The sequence below is a fragment of the Rhineura floridana genome, chromosome 11 (assembly GCF_030035675.1).
Source record: "Rhineura floridana isolate rRhiFlo1 chromosome 11, rRhiFlo1.hap2, whole genome shotgun sequence".
NCBI lineage: Eukaryota > Metazoa > Chordata > Lepidosauria > Squamata > Rhineuridae > Rhineura > Rhineura floridana.
The window spans coordinates 56,703,100-56,717,650 of record NC_084490.1 but is presented as its reverse complement, the minus strand read 5'-3'; the positions used below and the strand labels follow the sequence as shown (position 1 = coordinate 56,717,650).

General features: G+C 44.6%; 1 protein-coding gene across 4 annotated transcripts in view; it reads right to left on the bottom strand.

The window, feature by feature from the left end:
- The window catches only part of PCGF2 (polycomb group ring finger 2), a 63,842-nt gene that overhangs the window by 42,153 nt on the left and 7,138 nt on the right, over positions 1-14,551 (bottom strand). Inside the window, exon 1 of one of the 4 annotated variants that reach the window (XM_061588218.1) lies at positions 11,337-11,623. The exons of 2 other annotated variants lie outside the window; for them this stretch is intronic. In XM_061588218.1, coding sequence (XP_061444202.1) covers positions 11,337-11,464 — 128 coding nt within the window. In that variant the 5' untranslated portion in view covers positions 11,465-11,623. Of the gene's footprint in view, positions 1-7,517; positions 7,605-11,336; positions 11,624-14,551 lie in introns of those variants that run through there. One more of the 4 variants, XM_061588221.1, reaches the window with a different exon arrangement.

Below are 14,551 nucleotides of genomic sequence, written 5' to 3'. Positions count from 1 at the left end.
ATGGATCTTTTGCTTGTAATTTTCTTACTTGCTACTGAAAACTATGTAATTGTCCCTTCTAGGACTGGTTCCAGAAGGTGAAGCTGAATATTTGACAGGGCCTCTGCCCAACAGCATCATTTTCACTTTGGAATCTGACCAGACTGACAACTGAATCTACCAAAACCAGCAGCAAGCTCATGGGTGAAACTAAATCCAGAGCCTGAATTATGAGGGGAAAGGTAGGGAGCCCTCATGCCGTTCCACAAGCCCCACTCTCTGACTCAGCCCCTAATTCAGCCAAACCAGAGTTCCTCTGTAACCTTCCAAAGTTAAAGGGTCTCTCATAAAAGGCAGAGAGGCCCCCTCAGTACTCTTCTTGTAATATCTGCACTGGCCAATTCCCTTGTATAAGTCTGGGAAAGGGGGAGTTTATGTGTCAAGTTTGCAAAACAAGATATAGGCATACTTCCCTCCACCACTACCACATGCTTTCAGAGATTTAAAAGAAGTTTCCATGCGGGTGTACTGCTTCTTGAACACATGTTTTCACCCTCTTTCCCCTCCAATGTCTGGCAAAATTATATTTTAAAACCAATGAACAAGCCAAGTATGAAAAAAGCTTAACTTGAAAGGGGGGGGGGGAGTCACATAGGAAATAAAGTTTTTTTAAACAAATTACAAAACCATTTTCCTCACAGCTTTTCAATGGAACATATCAACCACACACACACCTCTCTCTTTTCTTTGAAATGGTATTTGCCACACACACCCTTTCCATTCTACAATTTCCTTGGGGAAAGAGATATCCTGCTACCCACCTGAGCTCTTCCCTTCCCCACCTTCCCCTAATTTTACTTAACAGGCACAAAGAGAGTAGAGGGAATGGGGGGCTGGTTTCCTTTCCCCTGTACAGCATCAACAAAGTAGCTCTCTCCATTGCACTCTCAGGTGATGTTACATTTCCTGATTGGTGTAAGCCAGAGAGCCAGTTTCTATAGTTACATGCCTGCTCCAGGTGGCAAGATGCCAACACCAAGGAAAAATCAGCCTATTACATCTCATCTTTGTGGCCCTGAAACTCAATTCCCCTACCTGGTACCTTTGTGAGCTCCCTTACTCTCCAGATTATGTGTCCCTCCCTACCTTTATTTCTAGGAAAGGTCTGCTTTTGCAATTTATTCCTGCCCCCCTTTCCTCCTTCACAGCAATACTTTTTCTTCTTCCATCTGCAAATATTGTCAGAGGTAGCAGACAAGGAAATTGGGGAGAAAGCGGGAGTTATTGCAAAACGTTTAATTTAAGTAAAAGCTCATTAGTTCTTGACATCTTTAATACACTAGGGCTAAGAAGCAGAATATGTTAATACACTTGGCATATTAAAAAATGTCTCTGAACATGTGCAAAATGTGTCTCTCCATTGAGTAACTATAACTAAAAGGTAAAGGTGTTCCTGCACTTGTAGTGCGAGTCGTTTCCGACTCTTAGGGTGACGTCTTGCGACATTTACTAGGCAGACCATATATATGGGGTGGGATTGCCAGTTCCTTCCCTGGCCTTTCTTTATCCCCCAGCATATGCTGGGTACTCATTTTACTGACCACGGATGGATGGAAGGCTGAGTGGACCTCGACCCCTTTTACCGGAGATTCAACTTCCTCCTTCCGTTGGAATTGAACTCCGGCCATGAGCAGAGCTTCGGCTGCGTTAAATATGAGCCAATCCTCAGTTCTGATAAATATTACTACTATCAAGGTGTATATGATCCGTACTGGGGCTGGACAATACCTCCTGATCCACAGCAGCTGCTTGCTATACCATGGGAGGGAAAGTTTGCATGTGCAGATTACTTTGTATCAGCCTCTTCCACACTTCTAAAATTATGGGGCAGGGTTTAGGGCACATTGCTTGAGCACCACTCTGTTCTTTCTTAAATATAAATTAAACACTGGAAACAGGCCAACCAACCAATCTCCCAGTGCAAGCTGGTTTTAATGAACTCGTGATGCTAGAAATCAGGACCTCATTCATGGCACATAGAAGGATTAGTTTCTCCCTCTAGGGACCTCCAACAAGTAACATTAATTGCCTTAGTCTCCCCCCTCACCATATAGATATGTACGTTTGTATGTATTGCTCCCATATAATACATACATGATATAATTTTATAAGTCTTTCCCAAAATGTATTAATTCCCTTAACTAGCTTTCCCCCCAGTAAAAATTAAATCACTTTCTGCCCACAGAAAAATAAACTTATTTCAAACAACTTTTCCTTTTAATTTGAAGCCAGCTGCCTCCTTTATGATGTACATACACTTTGTTTAATCAGAATCCTACATCAGTCTGAGCTGAGCTCACACCTAGCATTTGTTGTCAGTGCCCTTGAACGTTTCACACTCAGTTTAATAGACAAGAGCCTCTATTGACAGAAGCAGAATGAATTCCCTACAATATTAGTCAGGCTCTGTGCTGCAATAGGGATATTTCATACTCCAAATGGATTAAAATGAAAATATTAAAGATGGACATTCCATCTAGCAGTGAGTGGTAGCTTTTATTTAAAATGTTATAAAACCTTTTCACACTTCAGGAAACACTGCAAGTTTCCTCAGATAGGCACCTATCAAGATGTTGGTAATATGCTTATTTATTAAAATGAATTAATGGGAAGTCAGATGGTAAGCCAACTGAAAATCTTTTAATAAATCAACAGCAAATTAATTTATGTAAAAGCCTCTTTGTAAGACAATTAGTTAGCAGATACCGGGAAGGATTTTTTGGACAGAAGCCTTTCAACTCTGAGATCCATATGGTCTTTCCATTGCACAAACATCTCTTTTTGTCTCTTTCATTTTGGTTGTGCTTTTCATTTGGAAAAATGATTTGTCACCACGGGCATCTGTGGGGAGGCAAGGCCCCCATGAACCTTGGTTCTCAGATTCCCAGCTTTCATTTAAAAAACAAGAGAGAAGAGAAAGAAAGTTTCTAGCATTTATAGAACCTGCGATACGAGACACAATACCCAGGCACTATTCTTCTCATTTGTTCGTGATAGTAGCTTTTGTTTGTTTGTTTATTTATTTATTTTATTATTTAATTTATATCCCGCCCTTCCTCGCAGCAGGAGCCCAGGGTGGCAAACAAAAGCAGTAAAAACACTTTAAAATATCATAAAAACAGACCTTAAAATACATTAAAAAACAACTTTAAAAACATTCTTTAAAAAAGCTTTAAAAACATGTTAAATAAAAAGAGTTCAAAAAACCATATTGTTTAAGGGAAAAAAGGTTTAAAAAACATATTAAAAGCAGTTCCAACAAAGATGCAGACTGGGATAGGTCTTAGCTTAGAAGGCTTGTTGAAAGAGGAAAGTCTTCAATAGGCACTGAAAAGATAACAGAGATGGTGCTTGCCTAATATTTAAGGGGAGGGAATTCCACAGGGTAGGTGCCTCCTATTTATTTGGAGAATTTACTCCCTGCCACTCCAGGATAGTTCAATGTTTGTCACCCTGTGATTCCCATTTTCCAGTTGAGGAATAGAGTTAGAATGGCTGCCCAAGACCATTACATCCACAAATAGGTAAAAAAAGCCTTGTGGTTTAAGAACGTACAAATAGTCAATAGATATATCTATCAAATTTTTAAAAGTGGGGAAATTGGGCAGCGTGAATACACCGGGGGAGAAGGAGACCTAACCTCCTCTCTGAGATACTGTACTGCCCTACAAATTTATAAAAATACAAACATAGTTTAGTTGGCCTTTCATAGTCGAATCCACTTACTATGTAGCTTGGAAGAATTCGGTAACATGTGCCTCTGAGCATATTTATTTATTAGATTTATATCCTGCCTTTCCTCCCAGTAGAAGCCTATACAGTGAATGAGGAAATTTCACTAAAACTGCAAAGTAAATCCAACATATTCAAAGAAACTACTTGAACTATATCAACTGTCCTAATATTGTTGCTTCCTCCCTGCTGAAACCAGATCAGGACAGCACATGTCTTGTTTCTATTATTTGGGCTGATTGCAGGTGTTGCCACTACTCACCATATACTCAGAGGCACATTTTACCAAATTATTCCAAGCTACACAGGAAGTGAGTTGGACTGTGAAAGACCAACCCAAATGATGTTTGCATTTTACAAATTTGTACAATATCTCAGAGAGGAGATCAGGTCTCCTACTCCCCTGATGCATTCACTATAGCTGTCCAATTTCCCCGCTTTTTAAGTATCTGTTTGCTATAGGTACATTCTTAAACTGCAAGGTTTTTTGGCTATTAGTGAATTTCTTGGCTTTTAAATCCGGGAGGTAAGAAACAGCAGCATCACTAGCGGGAGTGCGGGGGGGTGCAGACCTCCGGCACGTGCCCTCCCAGGACATGGATGGGGGTGGCTGGTCTTGCACACGCACGCACGCACGCACGCACTCACCACTCGCTCCAGGCTGGTGGTGGAAGGCCCGTTCCAGCTTCACCGCCAGCGAGCGGGCGCCTGCTGTCGGTCTCACCCACCCGCCTCCGAGGAGGAGTTGGCTGTGTCGACCCAGAGTGCTTCTCGGCTCCCTTGCCGGCCAACGGTGTGGGGTGGGGCAGCTTTGGGTGTCACCCCCCTCAGGGTGTCACCCGGGTGCGGTCCGCACCCTCCGCACCCCGATTGTGACGCCCCTGGTAAGAAATGGGATCCTGTGCAAGTTTCCTAAGAACGGATTGATCATTTGCATGCTTATTGAGTTCATTGGGATTTACTCCCCTGCAATCATGCTTACAATAGGTGAAACTGACCATGAGGGAGGGAGGGAGGGCTGGAGTGGGCAGGGGAGGAGGAAGAGGACAGGAAGGGAGGAGGAGGGGAGGGAGGAGGAGGGGGAGGGGAAAGAGAGAGGAAAGGGAGGGAGGAAAGGCAGGTCTGATTATTTGCATGTTTATTGAGTTCAGTGGGATTTATTTCTGTGCAATCATGGTTGGGATAGGTGAAACTAACCACGGGGGAGGAGGAGAAGGGGGAGGGAGGAAAAAGAAGGGGAGAGGGGAAGGGAGGAGAGAGGGGGAGGGGAGGGGGAGAGATTAAAAGGGAAGGGGGTTAGAGGGCAGGAGGAGGGAAGGAAGAAGGAGGGGGAGGTTTGATCATTTGCATGCGTATTGAGTTCAATATGATTTACTTCTCTGAAATCATACTTACAATAGATTAAACTGACCTGGAGGAGGGACGGGGAAGGGGAGGAAAGGTAGGAGTAGGGAGGAAGGGGGAGGGGAGAGAAGGGAGGAAATTGGGTGCTAGGTACTGGGCAGAGGGAAAGCCTCTTTCCTTTCCAAAAGTAAAACATTGTTAATGGTATAATTCATTTTCAGAATTTCCCCCACCTTTTTATTCTACAGCAGACACGTATAGTCTCCCACCCAAATCTAAACTAAAGCTGTCCCTGGCCACATCTCCACCAGACATTTATGCCACTTTAAACAGTCATGGCTTCCGTCAAAGAATCCTGGGAAGTGTAGTTTCTGAAGGGTGCTGAGAGTTGTTAGGAGATGCCCTATTCCCCTCACAGAGCTACAATCCCCAGAATTCTCTGGGAACAGGGGATGACTGTTAAACCCCTATGGCCACTGGAGTTCTGTCAGGGGAATAGGAGTCTCCTAACAACTCTCAACACCTTCACAAACAACATTTCCCAGGACTCTTTGGGGGAAGCCATGATTGTTTAAAGCGGAAAAAATGTCTGGCATGGGTGTGGCCCTCTGATTAGCCAAGCCAAACAGCTGTTAGTCTGGCTTTTAGAACACTGACAGTTGGTTCTTACTGAGCATGCCCACACTTATCATTGACTCCATTATTAAAATTTAAAATTAATTAATGAAACTTTTAAACTGCAGAAGATGAAAGTCAGAGTATGGGGAAAGGTCAGTAATAGGATTATAGGTACTGTGTAAACATGGCTGATTTTTAATTAATTTCAACAAATTATGAGACCACTAAAAGAAAAGTCCAACAGGGTCTGGATGTTCTCTTGATTTATACTTTGAACTCTGGACTCTCTCTGAGTGTTTTATATATCACCAGGAAAACTTAGAGTGTTGTTAAGCAAGTATTTATGAGTTCAGGACTATAGGTTTTGTAAGATTTTGTTTTGAAATGAGCTTACGGGAAGCAGCAGAATGGCATTAGGGGCATTTTTGATTTAACATGGTGGAATGTGAAAAATCCATGCTGGCTATGGTACACAACCAAATTCAGTCCCTACCCCATCCCCAAGTGTCACCACCTGCACCTCACTATGCCCTTCTGATTACAAGTTCTGGAGAACTCAAAACACTTGCCACAATTTTGTGACACTTTGATTCTTCCTAATAAAGGTATTGCTGTAGATTTTGACTTTTTTTTCTCTTTATGGACCAACATGGCTACTTTTGTTTTTTAAATTTTCCCACTTAACCAAAGTAGAGATGTCTCTGTAGTACAGATATTGTAGGAGTCCATCCTTGGTTCTTTTGCAGAGCATTTAAAGGTGGAAAATGCATGAATGGAGTCCTCATCTTCCAAGAAATTTAATAAAATAAAAAATAAGACAGTGGCTTAAGTAAAGATCATAGATTTCTTGGTCACTGTCTGTTGTCTGTAGAAACAATTTTTGCGAATACAGAAGGATGTGTAATAATCCCTTTAACTAACTCTCTCCCATTTGATGGTAGCTCTTCAAATAACCCCTTGCCAACAACATGATTTCTACCCCCCCCAGTCTTTTATAATCCAGCTAGATTTATGTCCTTTATTTAGTTTATTTAATGGTTTAATTTATTTAATAAATGTATAACCTACCTACCTTACCTCTAATGAGCTCAGGACAGTGTACATGATCCTCTATTATCCCCACAACAACCTTGTGGACTGGTTAGAGAGAAAGTAACTGGCCCAAGATCACCCAGTGATCATCATGATTGAACAGGAATCTGAATCTCACCACTCCTAGACCAAGACTCTAACCACTACATCTGCTCTCCTAATGATTTACTACCATTCAACAACCGTACCATTAAAAACTGCTTAAGGAGTTCCAAGAAACCAGAAAGCTTGCATGCAACACCATCCTAACCTGGTCCAGTTAAATGTTTTGATTGGAGCTCCTTAGTATCACTTGACTTGGGTTCAGTAGTGTCTTTAGGGCAGACGTTCAGGGCCCCACCCAGCAGAACAAGAAGCAGGACTCCCACACACAGCAGGGCTGGCTTATCACATTTTGAAGGAAGTGAAAGAACAGCAATTATCATCTAAAGGGGAGGGGCCCATAAGACCTTTAAATCCAGAGTCTAATATTAACTGTGCAGTTGGTTGGGCTTGGAAATATTGAAGTAGGGAAGGAAGGAAACCTTTGCAGTCCCCCCCCCAAGTTCTAGGCTAAGTGAAAATGGCTTTATTAACTGAGCACAACCATGAAATCTATCTACTACTACCAGACACAAAAATCCAATGTATCATTTGCCCTCCTCTCTACAACCAACCAACAGCTCATGTTTTCAGGTGATTACAGTACTTACATCTCAGCTGTTGCTTCATCTCTAGGTCATGGGAGAATCTCTGGCCCTCCATATGTAACTGGACTACAGTTCCCATAATCCCTGACCATTGGCCATGCTGGCTGGAGATGATGGGAGTTGAGAGTCCAACAACATCTGGAAGGTTGCAGGTTGCACTCCCTTGATCTAGGACAAGAAAAGTCAGGCAATCATTAAGGAAGGGCTAATCTCATTCCAGACAAAGAGAGGAGGGAAAAGCAGGAGCCTGGCTGGTAAACTCCTCTCCCAACTCTCTGTTGGGTTGGCGAGTTAAATTTATTTCCCCAGACACACACATAAGGAAGTACCACAAAGGCATTGGGTTATAAACTACAAGGGATCCTCGCATGTTCAAGTAACAGAACAGATTATTTGCAAAAATAAAAATCTGTGGAAGTGGGGCTGTGAAAAAGGGACAGAGGGGCATAAAGAAATACATGTAACCGAATGAGGGATGGGTGGAGACTTTCAGAGAATGGACTGGACTGCACAGACAATTACACAGATTAGGGTAGGCAGATGTTTTACAAAAGCATAGCTGACAAGTATAGGGTTTCCTCCCCCTCCTGCAGTGCACAAATTACAAACGAAAAAGACCACCTTCCCCACTTCCTTAGCCTTCCAATTTTGTATAGTTTTCAGATGTGTTTCAGCCAAGGCGGCCTTCCAGCTCTGAGATGGATAGATCAAACAGCCAGTCCCTAGACATATCAATGACCCGTGAATTGACAGGCCAACGTTGGGGGCATTCCCTGGTCCTCCAATGTGACTCTTTCTCCTGCCACCGCCCCCTCCTGCGCAACCTGCGTTTTACTCTTAGGTCATTTAGAGCATCAGCTTCCCCTCCCCTTGCCCAACTTGCTTAGAAACCAGGAAAAATATTTGTACAGATGGGTAACCAAAACCTCCCAAACCATTACTCAAGTTTTTGCACAACTCCCAGGGGTGATTTCGCTTCAAGGCTGAAATCCTATATACATACTTACGTGGAAGTAAACCCCACTGAAGAGAACGAGGTTTACTCCTGAGTAGACCTGCATAAGATTGTAAATCTGCCTCCAAAAGAACCTTGAAATTTACACTCTAATTGCCCTTCGGTATTTGGGTACAATTGATGAGAATGGATCTTAAAGCGCCTTTTCTTTGACATTAAATAAAAGAAATCAAAGTGACAAACCTATTTTACAGTTCTAACTGAAGCAGGGGGAGGCCGGAGCTGGAGAGGCAGAAAGAGTCAGGCATAAGGTGGAAAGCAGAGGATGGTACTTTTGCTTGAGATCTGTGCTAACGTTTTGAAACTAGACCAAGAAGAACTACCAAGCTGACTTTCCGGCTAAACTCCTGCCCTTTTACGTGCAAACCTAAGAGTGCTTTCATTTGTTTTGCTGGGAAGATTTTTTTGTTGAATGACTGTGGAGCCTCGCTCCAATAGCAGAGCTTAAAACCAATCGCTTTGCTTGAAACCAGCCAGTGATCAGTGAACGAGGCCTTTTCTTCTCCCTTTTGGCTAGGGAGAATAAAGCGATCTCAGTCTCCGAGTCAGCCTACGCTGCCCCGCCGGGGAGGAAAAGTCCCCTTGGGCAGAGTGGGACTGGCTTCCGAAGAAACAGACAGAGTAGTTCTCAACTGCTGCTCCTCAAAAGGATGGATTTCAGCAGGCGCTCTCTCTGACACACACACACACCCTCAGCAAAATGGATCACAATCGGCTGAAATTCAAATCTCTCCATCGCTCCCCTTACCTGCAGCACAATTTTTTGCACGCTTACCTGTAAATAAGACCCACTGGACTTACTTCTGAGTAAATATGTAGGATCACGCTACTGACTGGGATTTCCTTGGAAGTGGTTACTCTTACACCCTGGATTTTTTGGAGGGTATACCCCTGCGTCTCCCTGCTTGGGAGTAAAGCCATACAGATCCATAGCGTGGGGTGGGGTGGGGTGAGATGAGGTGAGGGCCGCTCCCAATTCTTATGCCCCCTATTGTTTTTTAAATAAAGTTACGTTTATTGCAGGGGGTTTTTTTTGCTCCCTTACTTTTTTGGTAATGTTTAGGCCGGCTGCGGCCCTGAAACTCTAGGTATGCACCCTGGTTTGATTGACTTCCTCTCCCTAATTGGAGTTCCGGTGCTTTCAAAGAAAGACATTCTGGCAAGAAGAGGCAGAGATGAGGAAAGCTTCCCCCGATGTGTTTCTGTCGTTTATGAAACTGTTGAAAGCACAGGAGCCCTGTCAACGGAGAGAAACCCCCGGCTGCCGGAAGAAGAGCTCTGCAGAGACTCGAAAGCCTACATACTTTCCCACCACACCCAGTTGGCCCAAGACTTCCCGGAAAACCCAGCCAGAGTGAAGCACTGTTAAGGCTGCCGTCCTGAACGCGATTACCTGCGAATAAGAAGCCAATTTGAATCAAATGTCTTAACTTTTACAACAGACACGCACAGGATCTCTCTGGACACTGGACTGCAATGGAGAAAGTGCGTACTTGTTTTATTTATTAATACAGTTATATCCCGCTTTTCCTCCAAGGAGCTGAAGGTGGCATACATGGTTCTCTTCATCCACATAACAGCCCTGAAAGGTAGGTTAGGTCCAAGATCACCCAGTGAACTTCTTGGGCGAGTGGATATTTGAATCCGAGCATCCCAAGTCCTCGTCCTACACGCTAACCGCTACATCACCCGGGATCCCACACCACAGTGGAGGCGTCTGCGGCAGGGTGGTGTTTTTTTTAAATTATTTTTATCCCGGAGGAAGGCTGTAACTAACCCTCAACAGCCTAAAGGAGTGACTCCTATTGGACTCAGTAAGACTTACTTCTGAGTATACGTTGTCAGAGTTCCTTCGGAGGAAACTATAAAAGTGCTTAACTGGTGGTCTGGATTTTGCCGCCTTTTGACCTACTTTATAGCCACATTGTTTAGCTTTTGAAACACGCAAACGCTTCACGATTAGAAACCAAGAAGTGAACCAAATCCTGTACGGGAGAGGAAAAAAAAAAGGGGGGGGGAGAAAACTAGTGCGTGCAGACAGAATCACAGAAGAATTTATGCTCTCCAGAGGATGGGATCTTCGGAGAGGAGGGGATGGGGAAATGAGGTCAACCCCTCCACTTGGTGATTTTAATAGCGCACGGAAAGCAGACATACAGGTCTGGGAGAGAAACGAAGGATCACGCAGTGATCAATTTTCGTTTTAAAAACTACCCCCTCCCCCCAAAAAGAAAGAAAGGCTGTTCAGTCTTGTTGCATCGCACGACTTAGGATGGACTCTAAAGCCTGATGTGTTGTGGTCAAGGTTTGGTTACTCGGCAGTGAAGAAAAACCCTTCTGCACGCGCTCAGGTGCGCTCTCCGCTTTATTGCTACTTCGGATGCCCAGTCCTGAAAACAGAGTTAAGCCCTCGTGCTGCACTTCGAGAGAATATCCAGTGGCGGCGCCAGACGACGTAGGAGGCGGGCGCGCGAGCGGGGCCGAAGGGCAAAGTACACCGGGGGGGGGGGTTGTTCTGCACGTTAGACTTCTGAAAGACATGGATGCTCCCAGCCTAAACATATTTTGGCTGAGGACAGTCCTATTTATTACGATGGGTTTATTCGGACTGGAGTTTTATTTTCATTGCCAGTTTATGACTCAGTAATAACTAGGGTGAGGTCTTTCCTTCAAGCAGCTAGAGTGGTCCAGCAAAGGAAGGGCTGGGGGAGAGAGCCCTTGTTCCCCTCGCCTCCCCCCCCCACCTAGGAAAACACGAGGTTGTCAAAAGCTTATTTGATAAAGGGGGGAATTATCCTAACGATTACCCCATCGCTTGAGCCTGGAACCCCGGCCCTCCAGGTATTGGACTCCAACTCCCAGCAGACCCCAGCAGCATGGCCAATGGCCGGGAAGATGGGAGTTTTAGTCCGACAGCATCTAGAGGGCACCACATTTCCCATCCTTATAAACGGAGGATTGTCCTCTTTCTGCAGAAGGTGAGGCGATCTGGGTCTGGTCGGCACAGAGATAGGAGACTGTCTGGGAAGGGACGGAACGCTACATGCGCAGCCTCGGGCTCGCCGGAGGAAAGGCGGGATATAACGTCAACGAATAAATTATTAGAACGTAGCAGGAAGACAATGACCCGCTGTAGACTGATCGTGCAGTGATAAGGAAGGTGCAGCTGTTGCCTTCCTACAGTTATTAAAGGCGCAGGACCCTTAAAGGGGCTGCATTTGGGGATATTATTTTAAAAAAGGAAGCCCACTGACAGGATTTATTATGGGGGGGGGGAAATTCAGGCCATACATTTGCGGCGCAACTCTATCTTTACATGCCGACTTCGAAGTCAGTCCCATTAATGGAAGGGTTTTGCCCTGAGAGGCGGTCTCTAAATCTTTGAAATAAATAACCAACAGGACTATTTCTCCCAGGTAAGTGGGGAAAGGGTTATAGCCTTAAATAAGGTTACCTTTGGAAAATCTATTTTGCACGATCCTATACAAGCTTACTCTGGAGAAAGACTGGCTGAACTTATTAGGGCTTCCTTCCGAATAGAGATGCATAGGATTGCTCTCAGCATCAATGGTTCGAAGCCCTTCTAACTAGGTACCATACTGTGCCCTGAATAAGTTGGTTCTTCTTTGGTATAAAGCTTATAATTCACGATTCTTTAACCTTATTTTTTTTAAAAAAGCTGCCAGGGCCTCAACTTCTCCAGACTGATGAACTCCTCTCGGTAATCCCCGACACGGTCATGATTTCGTAAAAGGGATAGAAAGGCGTTCTGTGCGTGCTCAAGTGATCACTTTATATGGCCTATGGCTAAACCCGGACATTATAAAAAGAGGACTGGGAAAATGAGCCGTACAGAGATTAGATGCAGTTTAGTAAATAACCCACACTCCATCACGCGGCCTCAGGGCGGATAACACCTCCTTTAACTCCCATCCGCAGCTCCAAAAGCTCAACAAGCCTTCAGAAGTGTGAGGATCATCATCTTGCACACCAAGCAGTTTGCGAATTATGGAACAGTTTGGGCCCTGAGCCCAAAGAGGTTACACCCGAGAGATAAACGGAAAAACAAATGGGCCAGGGAAAGAGATCTTTCAGATGATTTATATAGTCCCTCATGATCGCTGCCTAGTTGTTTTGTTGCGATTTTTTTATTTTCAAAAATTTGGCCAGGATTCTAGCCTGCCTGATGTTCTTATCTGCGATGGATAGGGATAGTGCTTATTCATTAGTGAAGATGCTCTGAATGTGCTCAGGGATACTCTTTACTGGTATTACTTCTTATGCTCAGACGAACCATTTGAAACAAGTAGTCAAGGCTACCTGGAAGAACATATTTCACCAGACAAGTGTGGTAAACAGTCCCCCGGCCCGGGAATGTTTCTCTAGAATACAGAAATCCAACTTGGAATTGCAGAAATATAGCCTGGAAGTCGCCTATTCAACATTTCTTGAGCTCTCCACGACTCAGGTTCTATCCTTGCCCACAGACAGATCTTTCTCTAGATTTTCTGCTAGAATTCAGGGCTTGGATGAGGCCAGTTTTTTATGTGCCCCCTAGAATTCTAAGAAGGTCATTTCATGTTATTTGCTTCTAGAATTCGACGAAGTAAATAGATCCAGGAGGTCATTACATCTAGATCCATTGCTAAGCTTGCACACTCCAGTCAACCCCTCTAGGTTTTCTGGAGCACTGGAATTTGTTTTCCAAGCTGAAGGAACAGGCGAAGGGATAGTTTAGAACAGAATGTCTCTCCGCAAAATTAATGCCCTTCAGCACTTAATCGCAAGGTATGGGGAAAGGGCGCTTTGATCCACAGATATCTAAGGTATTAAGCACAGGCTGTGTGATATCATCACCATCCTGACCACCTCCAGCCGCACTACCACTAATGTAAGTGTGAGTTTGGGCTTTGTTGGCTTGTATTACAATATTTTGAAAGCCGCCTTAAGAATCATTCCATTGAAAGGCGGGCTATACTTCTTCAAAACAAAAGAAACTAAGAGGCTCCCGCTGAAGTTAATGAGATATTTTAAAACGCCTAATCTTTTATCTCGAGCAACGTGTTTAAGGTTGAAAGGGGCACCTCGAAAAACAACTCGAGTCAAAGTGGAATAATGGTTCGAACAGGAAAATAGAAGACTCCAAGGCTGTAATCTGGGAAGGTATTTACTTGGAATTAAGCCTCATTTGAGTCAATGGAATTGACCTTTGGGACGGGGGCAAATGCATGCATGGTATGTTTCCCTACCGGAGGCAAGAGAGAACACCTAACAATCCAGTTATCGTGCAGAATGGGATCCCTGGAGCGCGTTATCAGAAGCAATCTCCCTCGAGTTCAATGGGGTTCCCTCTCGCCATCATCACCTCTCTCAGCTCCACGTGAGTGCAAACAACGAGCTCTCCAAGGCTGGCAGACTCAACAAACGCCCAGCAAGACTCAACAAAACCTCACCGAAACTGGGTCCCGGCGCCGAAATAGACACTGATCCCAGAAGCGAGAAAGGAAGCCCCCTCCCCCATGCCAAGACAACATCTATTTCTGACTCTCGCCTCTCCTGAGCGGGAGATGGTTTCCTACAGAGCGATCCGAGGCGGCGTTTACGCAGGAGTAAGTCTTCCCGCGCACAGCACAACTTACATCCAGGTAAATGTGCACAGGATTACCTGGAAGGTAAATCCTGTTGTACTCAGTGGGTTTTAGGATGCACAGAATTGCGCCGTCAGAGACCCTGCAGCAAGAACCGCCTAACAGACGCCGGGGGCACAATCCTGCGGGAAATTATCTTGCATTAAAAGGGGAAGAGCAAGAAAGCGCCAACCCGGTCTCTGTGCAGGGAAAAAGGCGTCCCCTTTCCCCTCACTTTAGCCAACGGAGCGAAATCTTCAGTCTGATCAGAACTTGCCTACCGTTGCGCTTCAGTCTGAATACCTTCCCTGGTATCAGGGAACTTGAGAAGAGCTCTGCTGGATCAGACCAAAAGGTCGTCATCTAGCCCAGGGATTTGTTTTCACTCAGCCAGA